This window comes from Ovis canadensis, chromosome 13, assembly GCF_042477335.2.
Source record: "Ovis canadensis isolate MfBH-ARS-UI-01 breed Bighorn chromosome 13, ARS-UI_OviCan_v2, whole genome shotgun sequence".
NCBI classification, from domain to species: domain Eukaryota; kingdom Metazoa; phylum Chordata; class Mammalia; order Artiodactyla; family Bovidae; genus Ovis; species Ovis canadensis.
This window is the reverse complement of record NC_091257.1, coordinates 67209784-67235477: the sequence shown is the minus strand read 5'-3', so window position 1 is coordinate 67235477 and position 25694 is coordinate 67209784. Positions and strand designations below refer to the sequence as shown.

The 25694-nt window shown below is 45.6% G+C and overlaps 1 protein-coding gene across 26 annotated transcripts in view; it reads left to right on the top strand.

Moving 5' to 3' along the window:
- Window positions 1–20543, top strand: part of PTPRA (protein tyrosine phosphatase receptor type A) — a 167530-nt gene extending 146987 nt beyond the window's left edge. For all 26 annotated transcript variants that reach the window (XM_069548150.1, XM_069548144.1, XM_069548141.1 and 23 more), the window contains 13 exons: window positions 193–229; window positions 4252–4349; window positions 5647–5766; window positions 6611–6777; window positions 7272–7407; window positions 8079–8228; window positions 9331–9424; window positions 9743–9819; window positions 10306–10440; window positions 17268–17393; window positions 17473–17624; window positions 19121–19256; window positions 19909–20543. In XM_069548150.1, the coding sequence (XP_069404251.1) occupies window positions 193–229; window positions 4252–4349; window positions 5647–5766; window positions 6611–6777; window positions 7272–7407; window positions 8079–8228; window positions 9331–9424; window positions 9743–9819; window positions 10306–10440; window positions 17268–17393; window positions 17473–17624; window positions 19121–19256; window positions 19909–19983 (1503 nt within the window). In that variant the 3' untranslated portion in view covers window positions 19984–20543. The remainder of the gene's footprint in view (window positions 1–192; window positions 230–4251; window positions 4350–5646; window positions 5767–6610; window positions 6778–7271; window positions 7408–8078; window positions 8229–9330; window positions 9425–9742; window positions 9820–10305; window positions 10441–17267; window positions 17394–17472; window positions 17625–19120; window positions 19257–19908) is intronic.
- The last annotated feature ends 5151 nt before the right edge of the window (window positions 20544–25694 follow it).

The following is a 25694-nucleotide window of genomic DNA, read 5'->3' as shown; positions in this document are numbered from 1 at the left end:
CATCCAAAGCTTGATGTTGTTTCAAACATCAGTACCTTGAAAATTTCTAGAATGGAAATTCTTGTTAATTGCCTGGACCTTTTCACAAGGGAGGCTTTGTAAACTGGTTGGGAGTCTGGAAAATTTCATTCTTATCCATTTTTGGATTTTCACTGTCTTTTTCTCCTCTCTTTCCCCCCACCCCACTCCCAGGGCTACCAGGAAAAGAACAAATTCATTGCTGCACAAGGTAAAATAAGATAATTTTTTACTCTTGGGTTTAACCATGAATGGGCTTGGGTTTTTTCTTCCAAATCCTAAATAGATCACACAGAATATATTAGCTTTTCTGTAATTATTACCACCTGAAAGAAAAGCAATCTACCTTGCATGTTTCTAACTAAGGGGCTTCATCTTGATGACTTAGTGTCCAGGGGTCCTTTGAAATAAATTCTTTTTTATATGTACATAAAAAATACTGGAGAACACTACACACACACACACACACACCACAGTCACACACACACACACACACACACGTCTATTGAGGTCCTCTAAAGAGGATTGGACACTCACAGGTCCAGGCTGACTCATCCACCCACTCATGAGCCTGAGCTCTACTATTATTCACAGAAAAGTGGTCTAAAAACCCTCAAATCAGGGACCCAATGTGCTATACATGCTCTGTACACATTTCCACAGTCTAAAGTTCTAATAAGTGCCCTCACTTTTAGGATCCTAGCAAAAAATACCTTGATGTTTGCAGCACTGTAAAGTAATTGATGTTATTATGGTCCATCAAAGCCCATTTAATTGATCATTCAACAAATATTTATTGACCATTTATTGTGTGCCACGCACTGGCCTAGGTGATGGTAAGGAGCCTCTAGTTGGTAGAGGATGCTGTGCTGTGCTAAATCGCTTCAGTCACGTCCTACTCTGTGCCACCCTGTAGACTGTAGCCCCCTAGGCTCCTCTGTCCGTGGAATTCTCCAGGCAAAAATACTGGAATGGGTTGCCACTTCCTTCTCCAGGGGATCTTCCTGACCCAGGGATCGAACCCACATCTCCTAAGTCTCCTGCATTGACTGGCAGGTTCTTTACCACTAGAGGATAATTTATAGCAAAATAAACAGAAACTTTGGTAAGTGGCTATTCTGTTCAATACAGTAGTTACTAGCCACAAGTGGCTATTTAAAACAAGATTTTAGGGAGTTCCCTGGCAGTCTAGTGGTTAGGACTCTGCACTTTCACCTCTAAGGACATAGGTTCAATCCCTGGTCGGGGAACTACAATCCTGCAAGCCATGTGGTACAGCCAAAATAAAATAATTAAAATTAAATAAAATTTTAAAATCAGTTTCTCAGTCACACTAGTCACAGTGACTAGAGACTACCGTATTAGTGCAGATATGAAACATTTCTATCATCGCCTAAAGTTCTGTTGGACAGTACTGTGAGCGTGATAAAATAGAGATAGAAGTAAAATAAAGTGGAGTGGTCAGGAAAAGCCTTACATCCTCCTTGCTCTTGCAGTCTTCCACCAGGGACTGGCCCTTGCCTAACCAAGCCCCCTACCCGCCCTCTGTAGCCATCTGTCGGTTCAGGGCCACGCTTCAAGGCCCAGCTCAGCTACCACCTACTCAGTGATTTTGGCACCAGTAACCACATACAGTCTCTTCCTCTGTTTGTCATGGTGCCTTTTTGATGCTAAAATATTTCTTAAAGTCACCTTTGATTTCCTTGTGGGCCTTTTCTCAGACTCCCTCTTCAACTTCACAGAACTTCACTTTCCTTGAAACTGTTATTTCCAGACATTCTGTTCTCTTGATTTTTCTCACTTTTCTAAGTATATTCTCTCTAGCTGTTATTCTTCTTTCTGTGTCTTAAATATAGTTTCTCTTGAAAATTGTAGATGGCTACTTCTTTAAAATTCCATTCTTATCTTTCGTGGCACATTTCTGTCCATTCTTCTGCCTCCTCAGCTTTTTGTTCTGTCTGAACTTGAATAATGGCTCAAAGATCCCCAGCATTCTGTGTTTACACAGAATTCTTTACCCCTTCTTTACTCTGTACCCCAACTCCCTCTTTGAGAGACCTCATCTAATACCCACCTCTGTTTGACTGGCTGCTGCCTCTCTTGAGCTCTGGAGCCACATTTTCAAACTAACTTTGTGCCCCTCCACTTGAATACTCTCACACACTCTTTAGATTCAACATCGGAAGCTGAAATGTGACTTCCTCAGCCCCAGAGCTGCTTTTTCTCATAATTTCTTTGGAGACCGAATCACCAAGCCTAATTTAGGATCATTCAGATGTCCTACCTGTCCCTTGCTTTAAATATGATTAGTCCTCCGGTTTCTATCTCCAGAATCGGCCTTCTCTGGCTTGCGACCTTGCTCTTAGCTCTTCAGTTCTGTTGCAGTAGCTCACTGATTGATCCCTGTAGGCCCTAGCTTTGTTCCTTGCATTTCTTCCACCAGAATGACCTTTCTTAATGTAAAACTTTTGTCAGACTCTTATGAACATCCTATAATGACTTTTCATTATCTATATCTATAAAACAAGCCTTTGTAAAGAGCTGGCCTCCAGCTCTTTAGATTCTGGTACCTCACCTATCTTCCTAGGTGTGTCTTTTCTCCTCCACACCGTTGACACAGTGAGCTCACCTTCAGCCCATGTGTGTCTCACACTGTTAGCCCCCAGCCCCTCTGCCTGGAGTGCCTCTTCTCCCTGTGCCTCCTTTCTAAACTCAAGTCTGCTTTCTCTGTCCTAATATATGGCTAAGATGTCACCTCTTTCAGGAGATTTTTCCTAACCTTACCAGGCAGTGAAACAGTTTCCCTCTGTACATCATTCTGGCTTTCTGGCATGTGTCCACTTCTGACATGATTTGTTTCTTGTCTTAATATTTTTCTTTTTACCAAAGGGAGTACAAAATTTCTTGAAGAAAGTAAAAAAAGTATTACAAGATCTATAGAAACAAGTTCTCCCCTCAAAATTTTATCTTCACCTCTTTAGTCTAATTCAACCATTTTTATCTGTGGAGTTCTTCTTATACTAATGCATGCTGCTGCTGCTGTTGAATAGCTCAGTCATGTCTGACTCTTTGTGACCCCATGGACTGTACCCCCAGGCTCTTCTGTCCACGGGATTCTCCAGGCAAAAATCCTGGAGTGAGTTGCTGTGTTCTCCTCCAGAGCATCTTCCCCACCCAGGGATCGAACTCTCTTATGTCTCCTGCATTGCCAGGCAGGTTCTTTACCACTAGCATGACCTGGGAAGCCCTACTATATTATTACATAACTTATTTAATCTTACAAACTACATCACACTCATACGTGTCCCTTTCCCCTATTCTCCCAGTGGAGTTAAATCACAGTTTGGAGTGAAGATAATACTTGTTATTTACATTCTTATTACTATGCCAGTGTTATTCACAGCTAAAGCACATAGTATTGTATGATTTTTTTTTTTTGGATACAATTTTTTATTTGCTTCTTTCCCAAGTGTTAATAATTACCTTTTTTCCTTATTCACTTAATTTTGTATATACCTAGCACTGATTTTTTTTCCCCTCCAAACTCTTTGCTGGAAATACAGATTTTCTCTTGGTACCCTCAAAATACATGAGGTTTAATTTTTTTAAGTTTTTCTCTTGGGATCCTTCTAGAACCTTCTTTGATTCCATTCTAGGTTGATTGCCCTTTAGCCTCTAACAGAGTAATTATCCTGAGCCTTTCCTTTTCCAGTACCCTGGGGATTCTGCTAGTCTCTGTCCTATATTAGATCCCACTTTTTTCTTTCTTTATGCCCTTTTAATGGCTTTCTGGAAAAGGCTGTATAGGAAGTAAATTTTAAATTTCAGCCTAAGCAATTACCCAACCTGTCTCACTAACGATACCCAGCTCACAGCATGGTAAGAAGAGTAAATGAGATATAAAGCACATAGCTCACTATCTCACCCTTAACATTGGTATTCAGTAGGAGTCGTGATTCCTAATCCTCAACTATAGTATCCTTGGGAAACATTGTACGTGGTCTCTTTTTATTTTGACACCTTGACACCCCCACTTCACTTCCTATTGAAGTGCCTGACACATACATGGTGGAAATGTTCAGTTAGTAGGTGGGTGGATGGGTAGACGGATTCTATAATTAACTGGGGACATGTGGTCACAGGCTTCCAAAAATCAGGAATGAATGTTCCTAATTTCCCAGCAGCTTTCTTCCTCTTGCTGTGTGTTCTCATCTTTGCTGTTGGTTATTTTAGGACCAAAGGAAGAAACGGTGAATGATTTCTGGAGGATGATCTGGGAACAAAACACAGCCACTATTGTCATGGTGACCAATCTGAAGGAGAGAAAGGAGGTGAGTGGAGAAATTAGGTAGAATGGCCTCTGATACAGGCATGACCAACAGAGGGATTGCTGTTTTTGTGTTCTATGTTTGAGCCTAGGGTATCCACCTTTTTTGGCTTCTGTGCCAGTCATTCATCCAGACAGAATCCAGGCCAGGGTGCCCATTACATTTTCCTGTGGCCTGGAAGCCTTCAATGATCTGAGGGATATTCCTAGGGCATGCCCTGTGTTTGGTAACCAAATAACTCACCTTAGATCCAAAACATTTTAGGAAAAAGACTTGGACCATTAGCCAAGGAAAAGCCTCAGTGAGGCTTTTCTCCCCTGGCTTCTCTTGTCCCTCACTCCTCTGGGTTTCTTGCTTTTGTTTTCTTTCTGTCCCTCCCCCCGAGTCAGCAGAGGGAGCTGTTTGGACCCAAGGAAATGTGAGCCCCCGACCTGATCCTTCAGGCAAACCTTCTGACTGGCCCTTTTCTTTCTGTGATTACTAAGTCCATGCCTAGTTAGCTCCATCACTGGGCCACAGCCAGCACCAATCCTGAGTCCTGGATCAGGCCCCAGAGAGGAATCCCGATTCATGACTGTCTCTCTTCAGGATGGCGCCAGAGTCAACCTGATACCCACACTGGGCTGTTGGGTGTGTTGATCAGCTTAGGAGGGTTAACTTTAGAGCTGGACTTTAAGTTCGTTTCCTCCATCCCTACCTGTTTCTCTTGGGAGCTGTTCAAGGCCTAATCCTCAGAGAAGGCCTTGGACCTTTCGTGGCAAGTTTACAGTCTGTATCAATCCATCCTAGTGACTTCCTCATAGCAGCTTGCTCTTTCCAGGGGATCAGTGGACTTGCCCTTAGAGCATGACCCGGAATATTGTGGAAGTACAGATTTTATACATAAAATGGCTTCCGATTTGCCCAGAATTGAGACCCTAGAGTTGGGAAAGAGTGAGGGAATATATGTCTGGGGCTATACATAAGTTAAGAGATTGTGCTAAATGGGATGGAAACTGAAGAACTTAAAAAAAGAACAGGGAGTTTCTTGCCAGCATAGTGATTAGGATTCCGGGCTTTCACTGCTGTGGCCTATGTTCAGTCCCTGGTCGGGGAGCTGATAGCCTGCAAGCCACATGGCACAGCCAAAGGAAAAAAGGGAAACAGTGAAAGTCTGCAGCTGACGGAGGTGAGAGAAGAGGCCAGGAGGCTTTCTGAAGATTTCAGTCTAGGCTTTTGTAGTCCTTTCCTTTAGGGCCCTTTGCATCTGCTAGGGGTGGAAGGCCTGAAGTCAGGGGGATGCATGTCTGTTCCTTTCCAGTGTAAGTGTGCCCAGTACTGGCCAGACCAAGGCTGCTGGACTTACGGGAATATCCGTGTGTCAGTAGAAGATGTGACCGTGCTGGTGGACTACACAGTGCGGAAGTTCTGCATTCAACAGGTACTGTCTGCTGCCTCCTTTCTTGGTTCTCATTTAGGATCTGCTGACCATTAAGAGGGCAGAACAAGCTGGGTCACCCCACTCTTACTCAGGGTGGTCAGGAGTTACTGAGCATGCAGTATGTTTGGACTCTGAAATCAGAGATCTAGGCTCTCAGTATTTATCTCCCCCACCCCCACTCCCACCCCCCTGCCCCCATTTTGATTAAAGCCAAGAGAGGAACACTTTCATGACTGGGAGAAAAAGTATTACTGAGGTGGAGTTTGGTCATGTTAGGTATGAACTGGGTGCATCAGGAGGTAGTGTAATCTCCTGGGTACTTGACTCATCTCCTTTCTTATCCCAAAGACTCCTGACATCAAGGATGTGGGCCTTGCTCCTGACCCTTCAGAGTGACCCTGGAGGCTTGAGCAAAGATTGCCTTCAGCTGAGGGCAGTGTGCTGCTGTGAAAAGAGAGCTTACCAAGAATTAGGAGACCTGCACTTTAGTTCTGACCTTGCCTTTTACTAATCCTGGGACCATAACCAGGTCATTTAACTTTTTTGAGTTTCACATTCCATGTCTGTAGGAATAAATAATAGTAACAGCCTTGACTACCCCATGGGGCTCCTGGGAAGGTTTTCTGTCCATGGTTAAAATTTTTCTTCTTCTTAATTTTTTTAAAAATGTATTTATTTTTAATTGGAGGATAATTATTTTCTTGAGAAGTTTATTACTCTTCACTTCCCCATTGTCAGTGACAGCTACAGCTGGCCCTGGCCCCTTCAGTCTCACCCTCCTTGCCCTGGTGCTGCCCTACCGCAGGGTATCAGGGCCAACATGCAGGATCTCTTCAATTCACAGGTGGGCGACGTGACCAACAGAAAGCCACAGCGCCTCATCACTCAGTTCCACTTTACCAGCTGGCCAGATTTTGGGGTGCCTTTCACACCGATTGGCATGCTCAAGTTCCTTAAGAAGGTGAAGGCCTGTAACCCTCAGTATGCAGGGGCCATCGTGGTACACTGCAGGTCAGTGTGGCCTGACCCTTGGCTCCCCACTCATACCACATTCTGTTCCCATGCTGAGAGCAGGGCAGGCATAGGAGCCCTGGCCAAGGAGGCTGGCACAGAGCAGACGAACTACCTGGGCCCCAGAGCTGCAGCCAGAGAGACTCTTCAAGTTTTGGTGCTAGGTGGAAAGCACTTGAAGAAAGAGGGAAGGGCAGTCCTCCAAGATTGGGGGTGAGGGGACCACTGCTCTGAAGCCAGAAAGCGAAGTTGAGTTGCTGCCTTGTGTAAGTGGACTCTGCAGACCATTCCAAGTGTCCCTGGTCCTGATAACTCGAGGCAGGGAGTTCGCAATACAGTGGGATTGTTGGTCCCATGAGAGTCCCACCTCTGCTCCATACAGAGTTAGAATGTAAAGGCTTGAAGACAGAGCCCTGCCCTGTGCTGCCCCCTCCCTTTGTGTGCCCCCAAGGCATGCTAGCCATCCCAGTAATACTCCTGCTCTCTGGCCACAGTGCGGGTGTAGGACGCACAGGTACCTTTGTCGTCATTGATGCCATGCTGGATATGATGCATACAGAGCGGAAAGTGGATGTTTATGGCTTTGTGAGCCGGATCCGGGCACAGCGCTGCCAGATGGTGCAAACAGACGTGAGTGGTTTGTGTGTGAAACAAAGGTGGGGGGCATATTAGGACCAAAACATGTACCCACCTCGTAGATTACTCAGTCTCCCAGGTTATTTTAAATGATCATCATACAGTGTGACAAAGGGCCTTATAAATTATGTAGTAAAAGAACATGGAGCACAGAGAAGGGTGTGCCCTCGGGGAGTCAGGAAGGTGGGCACATGTCATTTGCACTAGGCCCTAAGGATATGGAACAGGTCCTGAGGGAAGGGCCATTGCCCCAGAGTGGTGACACAGCTCAGCCAGGTCCAGGAGCAGCAATGTGATCAATTCTGTGGTTAGGGAATGGGGTGCAGAGGGCACAGTACTGGGAAGGGGGCTGGCATGGGCTTTCTGTGTCACTGGAGTTTGACAGCCCCTCAGTCTATCCATCTATGCTCTGGATACAGATGAATGAATGGATTGGATCTGTCCTTCTCTCCAGGAGAGTATCAGAGTAGGACTCTCTCCCAAGTTTAAGCACCCCTACAGGGACTCAGGCATTTTGAGTCCTGCCTCCTTGAATTTGGACAAGAGCAAATCATCTTATATGTGCTGGGATCAAAGAAGTGGACTGAAGTGAAACAGGAGTGTGGGAGGGAGTGCTCTGGCACCACCATTGTATAACTGGAAACTCTGCATCATCCATATTTCAGATGCAATACGTCTTCATATACCAAGCCCTTCTGGAGCATTATCTATATGGGGATACAGAACTGGAAGTCACCTCTCTAGAAACACATCTGCAGAAAATTTATAACAAAATCCCAGGGACCAGCAACAATGGATTAGAGGAGGAGTTTAAGGTGAGTTGAAGCTGAACTGTCTCTTTCAGAAGGAAGGATCTGTGTGACCTGTGGCATACAGAGTGTTTGACTCCTTTTGAATTTACCAACAAATGGTAAATCCTCTTTCAAGGCATGTGGATAGTTAGGGAGGTGTGTCTGTGGCCCGTTACTCATACCCTAGTTATTCTCAATCCTGCATGTTAGAATCACTTGGGTTGCATTTATGGAGTGGGTGAGGAAGCAAAAACAGGCAGTGGTATTTTTTTTAAGTCCCTCAGCTCCCCCTCCCAGGTGATTACAATGTATAGCAGGAGCACACTTTTTCTGCAGAATAAATATTTTTGGCTTTGCAGACCATATGGTCTATTCACAACTACTTAACACTGCTGTTTTATCACAAAAGCAGCCATAGATACCACGTAAACAAATGAACATGGCAGTGTTTCCATAGACCAGCTTGGCTCATAGACCGTAGGTTGCTGACCCTGCCGTATTCAGATAGACAATGGTTCCAAACACACCTATGGGATATGTCACACACTCAGCAATAAAAGTGCTCTCAGAAGCAAGAGATTTCTGGGTTGGGACGAGGAGGACCACTTTCCATAAGCACTCCTGAAACTGAGAGGTTACCTCAGGGCTCTGATTCAGCAACTCTGAGGGCTTGAGATTCTGCATATTTGACAAGATGAGGCTGATGCTTCTGGTTTATGGGATACACTTTGAGTAGCAAAGATCAGGAAAAAACCTTGAAATCAGGAGAAGGGAAGATATGCATTTCAATAAGATTTTTCTAAAGAATGTAAGACAGCCTCTGGGAATAGGACAGCAGGGAGGGAGGAAGGGCACACTCGATTCCTTGCTCCAGGATCATAAGTGCCAGTCCAAGGAAATCCCACAGTGGTCCACAGGGCCCGGGAAAGCAGTGTTTCCCAGACGTTCTTGTCTTATTCACTGATCTTAAAGTTGAAAAAATAATGTTCTGAAATGGAGGTCAGGGCTCTGATGAGAAGAGCAGTGTGCAACCAGTGTGGCCTGGATGCAGGGCCAGTGACAGACATAATCTTGTCAAGTTCAGTTACTGAGACCAGTAATGTTTCCCTTCCCCTTCCCAATTTAGAAGTTAACATCGATCAAAATCCAGAATGACAAGATGAGGACCGGAAACCTTCCAGCCAACATGAAGAAGAATAGGGTTTTACAGATCATTCCATGTAAGAGCCCTCTCCCCACCCCAAAGCCCTAATGCCCATCCCCCTTTCCCTTAACCCTTCAGCCTTCTTCTGTACTAGTAATGATCAGCTTGGAGACAAGAATTATGGCATTGTCTCTTATTGCTCCCAGTTCTTCAGTGGCTTTTGCAAAGAGCAGGAAGGCCAGAGTTTTCTGCCTCATGGGCTAGGAATAGGCATGTTGTTACCCAGCTGGAATTACATCTGCCCAGAGCCTGAGAAGAGGCGGGGATAGATGAAAAGAGAGGGAGGAGAGGACAGATGATGCTGGGGAGCCACAAGCTGCTGTCCTTCTTGCAGATGAATTCAACAGAGTGATCATTCCAGTTAAGAGGGGTGAAGAGAACACAGACTACGTGAATGCATCCTTCATTGATGTAAGTTGTGGCAGTGTCCCCTGAGCTCCCAACACTTCATGGAGATTGAGCTGGGCCTTGCAGTGCTGCCCTCCCACTGCTTGAAAGTTTGGTCTTTGAGTCAGTCATCAAATGCAGAACTGATACCCTTTCTGTGCACTAGGTCTGTCAGACCCCCCAAGAGTAGAAGGTGGGGTAACAGAGGGTAAACACCAATGTAAGAGCTGGAAGGAAAAGCTCACAGCATAGACCAAAGGCTGAAAACACTAACCTCTGGGCCTTCCCATTCGTGTTCATCCTAGCCTCAGCCCCACTTCCCTCACCCTCATACAAGGAAACCAGTGTGCCATCCAAAACTTGGTCCTTGGCCAAAGAGGAGCTCTGCCTGGGATTTGTTTGCCTCTAGGCAGCCCCCTCCCCAGCCCAGTGGGCTGTCATCTCTACTAGCCCCTCCTTGATCAAACCATCTTACTCACATCTTATCTCACATTGACCTGGCCTTCGTAGGGGTACCGGCAGAAAGACTCCTATATCGCCAGCCAGGGCCCTCTGTGCCACACAATTGAGGACTTCTGGCGAATGATTTGGGAGTGGAAATCTTGCTCTATTGTGATGCTAACAGAACTGGAGGAGAGAGGCCAGGTGAGTTCAAAAGGTCCTGGGCTATGGAGACAAGCGACAAGGCAGCGGGTGGGGGCGGCTAAGAGGTTTTTTTCTTCGATTTAATAAAATAGCCATTGCCCAGCCTCTTGGTATCTGAACAGTCAGCTTCTCTCAGGACTGGTCTGAGCTTCCATTTGATTCCCAAACCTCTCACTTCTCTTCTAAATACAGTCTCCTCAAGCCTAGCTTTATACCCACTACACCCCACCTCCATGGGCAGAGCAGAGCTAGCAAGACAAGGAATATAGAGTCAGACTGCAGCTCCATCGGAGCTTGTGTGAAGTCCCTTAAGGAGCCTTCCAAGCCAGAGAAATTAACCAGAAGACTGATGGGAAGATGGGTCACCTCTTTGCTGACTGCCCAAAAGAAAACAACAGAATTTGAGAAATAAAAACAAGAAACTTATTTTTTAATTGGATGATGTAGAATAAATTAATATTATGGTTTCTTCATATATATCCAATAGCTAGTTCCATAGCACATTTGCTGACCTGTTTATATACCATATGCTTTTTTTCTTTTTCCAGAAACAACAAACTTACAAGTTCAGTCAGTAACAAGGAAATCTTTTTTTTTAAAGCCCTGAGTCAATTAAAAATTAGAATTGTCAGTGAACTCACAGTATGAAGGGAACTTAGAGGCCCCTAGGCCAGCTCACATTCAGTATAGGAAATCTCAAACACCATTCCTGAGTCAGAACCTTGAAGCCTCTGCTGAGTACGTTCAATCTCAGGGTCACTCTTTCTCTGTCCACTTCCCACCCCACCTGTCCCAGTATTACAGAGTGGCCCAGTCTTTGTTCATATAGTGTTTATTATGTTCACACACTCTCTGCTGTGAATGACAGTGCAGTAAATGGTTGCTTCGTGATGCCTTAGCAGTGGGCAGAATCCAGAGAACAAGCAGAAGAGGCCAGCAAGGGCCCTGGGGAGAAGGTCCTTCTAAGCCGAAGTGAAGAGTTTGAATTTTGTAAAGCAGTTTGAGAACCCTTGACAGTCTCAGATTTGTAAGTTTTCTAGAATCCCTCTGACTGCAGTTAGAAGGACACATTAGAAATGAGCAAGCCAAAAGCAGAGAGGAAGCTGCCGCAGGGATGCTGCTGGACTGAACTGGGCCTGGGGAGCGGGGATTTAAACACATTTTTTATGTTAATTGTTCCAAACCACATCATTCCCATTCTGTACTTGGACAGTTTGTTTATTTTAACCTTGATCCAGGCTTTGTATCTGCTCACCTGATGTTCTGATTTGTCAGGATTTTCTTCCAATTTAATCATTTGAATTTGAATGATTTCTCTTCCTGGATTTGTATCATGTACCTAATCAACAGACATACATGATAGATCTTCGATCTTCCTCTGTCATTAATAACAATACTGATGAGGTGAGAAATTTGGGGGAAGTGTACACCTGCGTAACAAAGGCCAGTTGCAGGGTGAGCTCCTTTATTGTCAGGAATGAGGTGCAGTATCCTGGCCCTCTCTAATAAGCTGTGATGGAACATGCAAATAGGGACCTACATGCGGTTCCATGCACACTTCTGCCCCCTGGATCTGTGGCAGTCAGATCCAAAGAGTAGGCAGAAAACGCTGGAGTGACAAGCACATTCTCTGTCCACTGCCCCGTAATAAAAAGTGGCCCAGTGAATACCTCAGACTCTGTCTAGTCAGATTTTTCAGGCTTTTCCATCCTTGAAGCAGACCTAGTAAGAGTACAGGGCAGAGAGGCGGGAAACATTTCTTATGGGTAGAGGTGGGGAGAGAGGGGACATGCACACACTGGTCTCAGGTGGTGCGGCCCATTGCCCTCTGCCTACTAGCACTGTGCTTACGCTGTGTCTTAGGACCAGTGAAACAGAAGCTTCTGAAGTGGATCAGTACCGGTTATAGTAATATTCTTTACCAGCCTCATTGGCCTCTAAGAGAAAATTTTACTTTATGTTCCACCTCCCATTCGTCTTGTCAGGCGTAGCTCTCAAGAGATATTAACACAATAAGCCTAAATGAGACAGTGAAGAATGTGTCCTTTAAGACCACTCCCCACCCCCAGTTTAAATTCCCAGAGAAAACATCTGATCCAAAAATGTAAATTCTGTATATATTAAAATTCCAAAGGAATTAAAACCAAAAATTCTCTTCTCCCTGTTTTATTTTTCTCCACCATTTTAACTATAATGGTCCACCAAGATGTTTGGTAAGGCCTGAGTTCCCTCATCAGCTACAGCTTGGACCATGATCAGAATGAGCAGAACAGTCCTAGCAGTTTCTGCATGGGGTCACCTCAACCCAAGGACACATTCTACTTCTCCAGAGAGACAATAAAACATGATCGCATCAGAGCCCAGCCCACAAAGCTCTGTATCCCCATCACTGTTGTCAGCCCTAGACCATAGCAAGAGACTTAGTGCTATATAGTGGAAGGAAGGTAAACAAAGACAGCAGAAGAGACTTAAGAGCTTCTCTGTTTCCACTTCTTTGGGGATTCCAATACCTAGAGTCCATAACCTGACAATGTAAATTTTAGATTAAACCCCAATTTCCAAGCATTCATCTACTAGACTTGAACACCTATTCCTCATTTCTGATCTCTCATCCAGTGATGACTCCAACACCTGGCTTGCTGCCCCTTTTTTGGTTCCTAATCCTGTCTCTATTCTTGGAGACAAATGTTTGTATGTGGGTGATCCATCTACCTTTGTCTTTCAGCTTCTCAGCTTCCTCATCCTTCTAGGCTTGAGTCCTCTGGGAACTACTTCAGTCAAGGTCACCAGTGACTGCCATCTTGACAATCCAAAAGTTACTTCTCTTTTCTTATCTTTCTGGTTCCTTTGTAGCAGTTCCCTTGTACGCCAACACACACTCCTTCCTCCTCAGAACACTTTTTTTCCCTTGACTTCTGTGATGTCACTCCTATACTCACTGGCCTGGCAGCTCCTCTGTTATTCTTTTGTGACTTCCTCCTCCTCTGAATGACCTCTGATTATTGGAATGTCCAACACTGAAGCCTTAACCCACTTTTGTTCCCTTTTGACACACTATTCCTTGGGGATCTCATCCAGTTCTGTGGCTTTAAATACTATCTATATGCCAGGAACTCTCACATCTATATCTCTAGCCCAGTTATCCCCCACCTTCCCAGTTGTCTGGATTCGATCCCTTGATTGGAAAGATCCCCTGGAGAAGGAAATGGCAAGCCACTCTAGTACTCTTGCCTAGAAGAATCCTATGGACAGAGCAGCCTGGCAGGCTATAGTCCATGGGGTTGCAGGAGTCAGACATGACTTAGTGATTAAACCACCACCATTCCCAGTTGTTGACCACATAGCCATGTGATATCTTCTCATGGGTGTCTGTTAAGAATCTCAAACTTCACATGCCCCAAATAAAATTTGGTTTCCTCCTTTCCTTCACACTGGTTCATTCCGTCCTTAACCATCTCAGTACACTGTACCACCTTTCACCCAGATGCTCATATCAGAAGTCTAGGAGTTACCTTTATTCCTCTCCTTTTCTTACTCTTCACAACCAGTCTGTCACTGAGTCTTGACATAGGCTGTGTATTGTATTTACTTCTCTTCAGTGTAACTCCTGTCACCCCAGTATAGACAATCATCTCTCTCCTGCATCACTCAAGTAGCCTGGCAGCCAGTCTGCCTACTCCCATTCCCATCCCCTTTTAGTCACTTTTCCACATGGAGGCCAGCATCTTTTTGAAAACATAAATCTAAATATACCATTTCTTGTTTAAAAATCCTCTTTGAGCTTCCTTATCTTGAGGGAAGATCTACCCATGCATACAAAATTTAGAAACTTTCCCTGAGGTACCCCGTCCAAGACTTGAATTGGGTCCTTCTTCCTCTCTGTTTTCATTGCTTCTTTTCAGTCTCCTAGTTTCCATTTTCCCTCATCCCCATTGGCCCTCACAGCAGAGTGGACCTTGGGTTCTGAGATGAGTCTTAGCCTCCACTCCTTGAGAGCAGGGTCCCATATTTGTCACAGCCTTGCATTCCCCAACTTGGCTCTCAGGTCTCCATTCTCAGCAGGACACCAAGGCATTTTAACCTTGGGAAACAGCGGGTTACTGGCACTCCTGGCCCCTGCTGTGGATTCTCTTACAGCTCTTTTTGTCATATCTCTCCCCACACCCTTGAGCGGCACCATGGGAGTCAAGTGCCATTTAAGCCCCACCTGATTCTTTGGTTTCTGTTGTGGAGCCCACACAGAGGCTAAATTCAGTAAGCCTTCACCTGGCTGAGTAGGATAATTTCCTGCCATTGGTCCAACATCTAAAATCACCTTATGTGCCTTCTCTTTATCTCATGAAGATGAAGTCGCTCAGTCGTGTCCGACTCTTTGTGACCCCATGGACTGTAACCTACTAGGCTTCTCTGTCCATGGGATTCTCCAGGCAAGAATACTGGAGTGGATTGCCATTTCCTTCTCCAAGGGATCTTCCCGACCCAGGGATTGAACCTGGGTCAATGGTCTCCCGCATTGGAGGCAGACGCTTTAACCTCTGAGCCACCAGGGAAGCCCCTTGTATCATCCCTAAAATCCTGTCCCCGGAAGCGTGCTTGTTTTTTCTCAGCACAGTGTACCTGCTTCCCTGAAGTAGCTGTGTCACCTTGACATGCACTCTACAACAGCACCACTCTGATTTTCCGGGCCTGCCACAGATAATCATGGCAGATTGTCCCCATTAGTCAGCCTGCTCTGGCTACATGCTGTCACTGTTGACCAACTCCTTGTCCATAGTTTGAAGAGGGGACTCTTTTTTTTTCTGCCATGCCACAAGGCTAGCGGAATCTTAGTTCCCCAACCAGGGATCAAACCTGTGCCCCCTGCAGTGGGAGCATGGAATTCTATCCGCTGGACTACCAAGGAACTCCCTGAAGAGGAGACTCTTGATTGTATAGTGGTACATCCCTGGGAGTCCTCCTTCTAGGTTGCCCCTTTTCTTCTCTGTTATGCCTCTTTGCCTAAACTAAGAAGATCTAAAATATCTGAAGGCTGTTAAGTACGGAACCTTAATAATTTCTTCTTGTCATAGTGTGATTCTGGCTGCTGTAGTCTGTTGCTGTCAAGCCCTCTGTATCTTAGTGTTTCTAATGGTTTTAAAGCCCAGTCTTTAGTTGTGACTGATAAACTGTATAAAGGTAGTGTTGGGAAGAAACTGCGATAGCAAAACTCATTCTGCCCGTGAATCCTTGAAAACCAGCATAGTCTCATTTAACGTGAGCCTTAATTAGGGGTTTTGGTTTTTCAAAAACTTAAATTAGGTTTGACTTTTCTAAAACTGTTCTGTTGAAGAGAGGGTCCAGAGCTCTGACTCTCAGGGTATCCCCAGGGCTCCTAGTCACGTATTGAAAAGCACTGCTCTATGGCATTTTCTTAATCCACCACTTTTATAATCCTGTGTTTTAAAATGAGCTAAGGGTCATTTATAAAGGTGGTAATGAATGATCACACATATGAAAAGCAAGTCATTAAGGGACTTCCCTGGTGGTGCAGTGGCTAAGACTCTGAGCTCCCAATGCAGGGGGCCTGGTCAGGGAACTGGATCCCACATGCTGCAAATAAGGATCTCTTGTGCCGCAACTAAGACCCAGCACAGCCAAATAAATGTTTTTTAAGGTCATTAAATTGGACTTTTAATATTGATTTTATTTGGACTGAGAAGCTATTGGTGATTTTTATTTTTGTATTTAATTTTCCCAAATCCTTCCTGGTGAACATAGAGCACAGAGTACATTTATGGCTGAATATCTTTAAATCGTCAACAGTGAAGTATCTAGGATATCCCCTAAAATGCTCTTTAAAAAGGGCAGCATAACTGTATTTTGTTTACGTGTTTATACCCTGGCTTGTTCTATAGACGTTAAAAGTCATTTACCAGATACTTACTGCTTACATACTATTACTTCAGTCATGTCCAACTCTTTTCGACTCTATGGACTGTAGCCCTCTAGGCTCCTCTGTCCATAGGATTCTTCATGCAAGAATACTGGAGTGGGTTGCCAGCCCTCCTCCAGGGCCTCTTCCCAACCCAGGGATCTAACCTGTGTCTCATTGTATCTCCTGCATTGCAGGCATGTTCTTTACCACTATTGCCACCTGGGAAGCCCTGATACTTACTGAGAACCTGCTAGATGCAGGCAGTGTGCAAGGTGCTGTAGAAGGAACTGAGCCAGGTGCAAGTAGAGACAACGCAGTAAACCACCTTGTGCTAACAATGGAAACGCAAGGGCTAGCGATTGTAAGGTGCCCCTGCAGATGAGAGAGTTGAGGAGGAGCGGGATGAAAGCACACTGTGGACTGGGCTTTGAAGCACCATAGCTGGTGCTTTTTTCTGGGTTAGCAATCTGACATATATAAGCAACTACAAATGTGGCAGCACCCCAAGGGGGTGGGGGGGGAGAAGAAATTGGAACAAAGACATTCACTTCTCCTCTCCCTCCACCCTGCCATTAAATGTTAGATGCAGCTATGAGCTGATGGTCAGAAGTCTTCATAAATCCTGTCAGTGTTGCAAATTAGACTGTAAATAAGTAACAGTAAAAGGTTATGTGATTATCTCTTAAGTGATTGGTAGACTTAAGTTGTTAAATATGGATGTCCTGCTGAGGATCAGAAGTTAATTACAGTGATGTTAAGTAATAGAATGACCCTCTGAGTTTTTGATACCTTGGGGAAAAAGTGTGTCGGTGTAAGAAGGACTGTATTGAGAGAAGCAGTCTGCTCATAGAGCAGCCCTGCTTTTACCACACGTGGTATTCTGAGCCTCTCACCTCTCCCATTTGTCCCCCAGGAAAAGTGTGCCCAGTACTGGCCCTCTGATGGACTGGTGTCGTATGGAGACATCACAGTGGAGCTGAAGAAGGAGGAAGAATGTGAGAGCTATACTGTCAGAGACCTCCTGGTTACCAACACCAGGGTAAGATGCCTAGTGGGTGGGCCCCTCCCATAGGGAAAGCTGGGTTGCACCTACCTCTCTGATCCTCCTTCCTCCCAAGGAGAACAAGAGCCGGCAGATCCGGCAGTTCCACTTCCATGGCTGGCCTGAAGTGGGCATCCCCAGTGATGGAAAGGGCATGATCAGCATCATTGCAGCCGTGCAGAAGCAGCAGCAGCAGTCAGGGAACCACCCCATCACCGTGCACTGCAGGTACGGCCCACCCAGCCCTCAGGGGGAAGAGAGAGAAAGACACGAGAGGCAGGCAGAGGGGCGAGATGGGAGCCTCTATCAGACTCTGATGAAAGCCAGGCAAGAGCGGGATGTTGGTGAGACATGGCAATCAAGTTTGATGACTAGGTCAGGCCCAGATGATAAGAAAGGATCGTGGAGTTTGAACTCGACACTTCCAGTGCTAGGGAACAACAGTCCATAAGTTAAGATACTGGGCAGGGAATAGTGCTGGGGAAGGCGAACAAAGGGGAGACCGACAGTAGGGAAGACTAGCTGGGCAACATGGGAAGGCCTACCTCCTTAAGAAACACAGGAAAAGAGAAAAGGGCAACTATTTTGAGAACAGTTTGAAGAAAAATGAATAAGACATAATTGTGAAAAAGAGGGGTGTCTTAGGCTGGGTATAGTTGCTGGTGTCACTGACAGAAGAAAGATAGTATGAGAACTATCTTTAGTGGAGAAGTGAGTGGATTTTGTTTGGGGCATATTGTTTGAGACTGCATTTTAGAAATAAATTTTACCATGCGTTTGTATTGCTTTTATAATTGAGGGAAGAGAATCTCTCTTAAAGGGGAAGAAAGTATATATTTAAAATTTCTGCAGATTTGCTCTGAGGATAGAATAATGAGCAAATGAACTTCAAGAAATGACCCAGTAAATGTTCTTCAGATGGCCAAAATGAAATTGTAATTACAAGAATTGAAGCACTGTTTATAATAGTAAAAGATGGTAGGGACTTTCCTGTTAGTCCAGTGGTTAAGACTCCATGCTTCAATGCAGGGGACGCATGTTCAGTCCCTTGTCAGGGAACTAAGATCCCACATGCCATACTGCAAAAAAAAAAAAAATTTTTTAAAGATGGTAAATAATCTGAACATATTAATAAGGGACTGGTTCCATAAGCTCTGATACATCTTATACTACAGAGCTTCAGAAAATTAATTAGAATGTTTATGTACTGGCTAGGAATACTCCTCTAGATTTATTGCTTAGTGAGGAAAGCAGTGGGAGCAAAAAATATGTGTGGTATATGCATAAATTATCTTTGGAAGGACACACAAGGACTTGATGACATTGGTTGTTTCCCAGGAGGAAACCGAAAGGATGAAGAAGTGGCGTAGGAAGGAGACTTCATGTTTTGAACCTTTTGAAATTTGAACTTTGCTAATTTATTACACATACAAAAATAAATCATTCAAAAACATGTTTATAAGAAGAAAAAGTGGCAAAATACATCAGCTGACACCATTTGACAGTAAACATGAAAAGATGCTAATTCTTATTAGCAACATGAGAAATGGAGATGAAAACATGGCTTTTAGCCCATTGGATTGACAAAAGGATTCCTTGACCTCGAAAAACACTCCTTGCCCACACTTTTCAGTGTCCCATGCTCCTCTCTCCCTTGGTCACCCTCCAGATTCTCTGGCTACCTTGCACCATGCAGGTGTGATGAGTGTATCTCTTTGTTACAGCGCGGGGGCAGGACGGACAGGGACCTTCTGTGCCCTGAGCACAGTCCTGGAACGGGTGAAAGCAGAGGGGATTTTGGATGTCTTCCAGACCGTCAAGAGCCTGCGACTGCAGAGGCCACACATGGTCCAGACACTGGTATGCTGCCCTGCCTATTTATCCATGCCACCACACACCATCCACAGCTCCTCTCTGCCAGAGCCAGCTCAGAGGGAGGCTGTTCTGAGGGGCCTGTCTGGTAGACAGAAGGCTGTGTAACCAACCACAGACTCATCCTTCCTCAAGGTGCCTCAGAAAAGCAGAATAAGCTTTGGGAGGCAGGAGAGCATTGAGGGCATAACCTAGCCCCACACCAGTAAGAGATGCTGGTGGCCTCAGTGCAGACTAGAAGGGGTGCCCGTCAGGGCTCTTCACTTCTCCACGGGTCTGAGGTGGGGAGGACTCAGGAGTACCTCCTTTCCTCAGCTCCCTTTCAGCAGTTCTCTTGACAGTCTAGATGACCAGTAAGCACTGAGTGTGAGGACACATGTGAACTCGTGTCTGACCTGTGAAGGGCTGGGACCGCCATCTGCACCTCCAGTCTCTGCTTTCTGGAGAAGGTGGCTTCACTCAGCCCGAAAAAGAAGGCTGTCAGAACTCTGCAGGCAGGCAGATCAGGGCCCAGGTGGAAATGTAAAAGTACTTATTTATTCTTAATTTTCCATTTTTTAAAGAACGGGTTTGTCAGGAGCTGCAGATACATTGCTCTCTTCAGTAACCCTGGCCTTTTCCCCCAACTTTCACTCTGCAGGAACAGTATGAGTTCTGCTACAAGGTGGTGCAGGAATATATTGACGCGTTCTCAGATTATGCCAACTTCAAGTGAGAGGCAATGAGGCCCCGTGGACAGGAGAATTGCCTTTAATATTTTGTAATATTCTGTTTTGTTAATATACCCCAAATTGTGTATATATCTTACAACTGTTTTAGAAATTGGTACATAGGCTTCTATTACCTATTAGGTGGAGATTTTATATGTAAATGTGTTAGCACTGATAGTCCTTTTTCCAATGTTTTATTGGGGAATTAAATAGTGTGATGTTTGGATTGATATCATGAAATCCTCTGCCTGGAAATTTGGCTTGTTGTTCTTTGGTTTATATCGATACATCTTTTCCTAAAGAAGAAACACAAAACTCATTCCAGGTAGCTAGGCATTAACTAAGAAAAAAAGCACAAAGTTATTAGAGCTCTTGAGGAAATTGGTTGTCCCAGTGCCCCCAGTCAGACCACTGTCCCCTCCTGCTCTGTAAATAATCTCTCCCCTCTCTACCCTTGACCCCTTCTCGTACTGCCCACATGCCACCACGGGGAGTAAAGGGACCAGAGTGGTATCTCTGGCACCACACTAGGGATTATCAGGTAATAAAAGCTTTGACTCCCTGAGGAATGTCTCTCCCTTTGTGTGGGCCGGGGCAGTCACACTAGGGCTGGGTTGTCCTGCGCCACTCCTAGCCCACTGTTACCCATCTGTCTTAGCTGGCTGCAGAGAGGGTGCAGTCTGCCTTTTTTCCAACATACACAGTCCCTCTACCTCTTAGGTAGCTGCCAGCAGCCTTCTTTCACTCCCAGCATATCTTTGGTGCAGTTGTCCTAGCCAGCCTCGCTCCCTAGGGAAGATGGCCTGAGTCCTTGCTCTTTCCCTAAGTGCAGGGGCATGGGGGAGGGGTGGCTTGGCTTTTGGCTTTGGGTCAGTTTGACCTCTCTAGTCCTTGGTGCTCTGCTGCGGAACTATCTGGATCATGTCACTTTGTCCAGAGTAGGTGTTCATAGCCTCATTTATTGTGTTAAACAACTTCCATTTCCTTTCATATTTGTCCTCATTTCCAGAACCCTTGCGTGGAAGTGCCTCAGATCCAGAGGTCATGTTGGTGGAAGTCTAGATCCCAGTTTGAGTCTGAGCATAACCTGTCAGAGTGTGTTAAATAAAATGGATGCATAAAATGGAGGAAAGATCAGCAGAGCAGCTGATCAGAGGGCCTCAGATTCCAGGCAAACGTTGAACATCCATTTCATTTATTTCTCATGTAACAGTCTGCCCAGTCTAGAGACCGAGTATCCTCATCTCATGGTCCCAGTGACCCTTAGGCTGTTGTTCTCATCCTCATAGTTGAGGTCACTGTCTTTTCCCATGGAGAAGCAAAAAGAGCATGGGTAAGCAATTTCATTTTTAAGGACAGGAAATAAAAATTGCACTTTTCACTTTCACTCATACCCTATTGGCTAAACCCTAGTCATAAGCCCACACTGAGCTACAAAGGGCGCTGGGAAATGTGGTCTTTAGTTGAGGGCAGAGCTAGGAGGGCGTGTCTGTGGTCTCTTCTTATGGTCAGCCCCTCACAGGAACAGGAGAAGAAACCAGTTGCCATGACTGTAAGTGCAGGGCTGACAAAGCCTTGCAGCCGTCAGGGCATTTCTTGAGGAGCCAGGGACACCTTGGGGGCTGTCAGAAGTGAAAGGTAGCACTCCAGCCTGGCCCATGGAGGCATGCTCAGAGATCAGTGGTGCCATGCTTCCAGGAGTATGTAGGACTTAAACTGGACCTGAGAGATGCTGGAAGCTCAGATGAGTGAAGAGGAAAGGTCAGCAGAGCAGCTGATCAGAGGGCCTCAGATTCCAGGCAAACAAAGATGCACTAACGATGGGACCCAAGTTATGCCCCACATATTCAGGATGTCTACAGGAAGCAGGGGCACCACAACAGATCACCTTCTGAAAGCCTGCATGAGGTAAGTAGTATAAGTCGGTACATGTACTCTGGGCCTCCTATAGGAAGCAAGGAACTGCAAGGGACAATAAACTCAAAAGTCAATAGGTTTATAAGAAGTGGGGATAAATTAAGCAAAGACAAAATCTCAAGAATTTCTGTTGAGGGGTGCTATGCTTGGAAAGGAAACCCTGTCTCTCTGCATACTACCTGTTGGTGCCTCTGTGTGACCATGTCCAAGCCCCTGGAAGAGGGCAAGCCTTGGGGTCAGCAAGCCATGCAGCGAACATATCCCCAGGTTGCTAAACAGACATCTTCAAGCGGGAGTTATCCAAGCCCTTTGTTCCCCTTCTCTCCCTCATCGCTCCTTATCCACCTCTCTTTTCCTGTTACTCAGGGCTCACCTGGCATCAAGAGACATAAACCAGACAGGCTCAAAGGGAAGTGTATTGAGGCTCACGTGGCATAATTATGTGGGAAGGGCAGGGGAGCCCACTTCACCCAGAGCCTACCCCTCAGCCTGTCACCTGTGACCATGTGCAGCGCACTCCCCAAACCTCTGGGACCTGCCACACTCAGAAACATCACTTCATCAGATAGTCTCTGTGTTGGGTTTTCCTTCATCCTCTACCCCCACCCTCAGTTCACTCCCACACATTCCTTTTTAACCCCTTCATCCTCAGTGCTGAGCCCCAAGGATCCAGTCCTCCTGTGCACTAGCTCCCGCCTTGATGTAGTGACTGCCTTCCTCCACAGCCCCTTCCTCAGAGGTCAGGCATTCCTGCAGTCTGTATTGTGGACCCTGAGTCTTTCTCCAATCCTGAGCTTCCAGTCCACACACCCTGCTTCCTGCTGTGACTCCACAGGGTAGCCCAGAGGCAGCAGACTCAGGCTTCCCATACTCAGGGGTTTGCCCAGTCACCATAGCCCACTGCTCTTTGTGCAGCCTCCAGCATCCTCTGCCCCCACCCCCATCCCAGCTCTACTTCTGCTGGGCACCAAAGCTACACAGACCTCCCCAATACACGCACACACACACTCACGCTCCCCCAATAGTTCCTGTGTTGGGTTTTCTCATTTTGTTCCTTCAGTTCAGTCGCTCAGTCGTGTCCAACTCTTTGCAACCGCATGAATTGCAGCACGCCAGGCCTCCCTGTCTATCACCAACTCCCGGAGTTCACTCAGATTCACGTCCATCGAGTCAGTGATGCCATCCAGCCATCTCATCCTCTGTCATCCTCTTCTCCTCCTGCCCCCAGTCCCTCCCAGCATCAGTCTTTTGCAATGAGTCAACTCTTCGCATGAGGTGGCCAAAGTATTGGAGTTTCAGCTTCAGCATCATTCCTTCCAAAGAAAGGGCACCAAAGCTACAGAGCTCCCCACTACACACACACACACTCCCCCAATAGTTCCTGTGTTGGCTTTTCTCCATTTGGTTCCTTACCATGGAGCACCCACTGCGGCCCTGTTGCCAAGACTCTAGCTAATGCTCTATCTTTCACCCAGGCCACCTGCTGGGGGGGCGGGGGAGAGAAGGTGCCCCAGGGAGGGTGCCGCTCTGCTCCTGCAGCACCTGAGCATTCAACTCAAAATTGCTTTTCCAGCTGACTGCAGCAGTCCCCAGACAAATGATGTGGCCTCAGGGCTGAGTATAAGTTAAGAATTCAGTGGCAAACAAATGACTTTGTGTCCTGTTGAGAAGGATACAAGGATGAACTATTCCGGAGTTTATAATCTGGAAGCAGACAGCAAATATTCCTAAAAGGCTGAGTATGTGGCCAGAGAGAAAAGGACCAGAGCTTCCCCTGGGAAACTTAGTTCATGTTTGGATTTTTCAGGCAAGATAACACTCTAATTACAGAAAAATAAAAGCACTCCTGCCGGGGTCCAGCCCTGGTGGATCCAGGGTAATTTGAAGGGGAGATGGAATCGGCGTCCTAGGAAAAAGCTATTTAATTAGAAATATAAAGAGAGATTAAAAAGGAATAGTGTAGTAGGAAATATTAGTGGAGAAAAAGAGGCTGAATAACTTGGTTTACGTGGAATACAAAGAAAACTCCAGGACAAGGAATTTGCACCACCTACGTAGGCCACAGGCGTCTTTCCGTTCTCCCAAAGGAGAGGAGACACTGAGGCCTCCCCAGTCAGATCTTAGAACCCCAGGCAAAATTGGCAGGCTTGGTGAGTACCCACGCTCAGATGGGAATTCAGCCAGAAGGGGAAAGAAAGAAAGACACAGGGGAATCAGTCTTTTCAGAAACTGATCCGTTTTCTTTATTTTCATGTTTGCTTATATACTTTTTGTTATACATAGGGATGACTACAGAGTCATGCGGGGTCAGCAGACCTGACCTTTATCAAAATCAGGTGCTTCATGTAAAAGTATACAAAGGTCTTAGGGGTTTTACATCATCTTCTGGCCATGAGGCCTGCTGACATTTTATGGCCCTTTCTGATAATGGTCAGTCAACCAGAAAACTTTTTTTTTTCCAGGGGTGATTTTTTCTTAAACTAGGCGCCACCCTCCAAAGGTACCAGATGAAGTTGCATTCCTATAGGGTGAGGGTGCAAGGGGTTATAATCAAGAAAAGGAATTTACTTAGCCTAAGGTTTAACATGATTAATATCAAAGGTTAATACTTGTTTCTCCTATATGCTAGTTATATTCATTATAAGGGCAGGGAATATGGAGATTTAGCAGCAAATATTTGCCCAACAAATGAAAAACCCTTTACCAGTATAATTTCTAATCAACCCACTATACTATACTAATAATTTTCTAACTTCTCAAAAGAATCTGTACATAGAAAGTTTAAAGCATCTCGTGCCTCTCATGGTTGGGAGGCTGTAAACAATCACATGTGGCCGGACGAACCTGCTCCAGCAGGCTAGAGAACCTTCAGAGGAGTTTGTAAGTTGAAACACTCTTATCACGCCCAGGAATTTTTATTAACTGGAGCTGCAAGTTAACTCCTTCTCCGAGAGAGGTGGGGGGCGGGGTGGTCAGCCCCCCGTAAAGTCAGAAGTATCAGTGAAAGGATAAAACAGTAAAGTAGGCACTCTGGTTTTGGGGGTAGATGCTCGGGAACAGGGGGTCTCCTGAAGCTCGATCTCGCCTTTGCGTAATCCCGAGCCTCCTTCCTTATGACCTTTGCCACGGGCAGAGTTCCTCACGCTGGCTCCTGGCACACTCCATTCCTCTTTTAAAATGAACACCAGGGCCTTTGAATAAAACATTTTGTAATCCCATACCAGAATTAAGCTAGTTTACTGAACTTAGTCATTTTCACTAAACCCACAAAGCAAATGTTTCCAATCCCAAAGAAAGGCAATGCCAAAGATGGTTTGAACTACCATACAATTGCACTCATCTCACACACTAGCACGGAGAAGGCAATGGCAACCCACTCCAGTATTCTTGCCTGGAGAATCCAGGGACAGAGGAGCCTGTTGGGCTGCCGTCTGTGGGGTCTCACAGAGTCAGACATGACATGCGACTTAGCAGCAGCAGCAGCAACACATGCCAGCAAAGTAATGCTCAAAATTCTCCAAACTAGGCCTCAGCAGTACATGAACCTAGAACTTCCAGATGTTCAAGCTGGATTTAGAAAAGGCAGAGGAACTAGAGATCCAATTGCCAACATCCATTGGATCATAGAAAAAGCAAGAGTTCCAGAAAAACATCTGCTTTATTGACTATGCCAAAGCCTTTGACTGTGGATCCCAACAAACTGGAAAATTCTTCAAGAGATGGGAATACCAGACTACCTTACCTGCCTCCTGAGAAATCTGTATGCAGGTCAAGAAGCAACAGTTAGAACTGGACATGG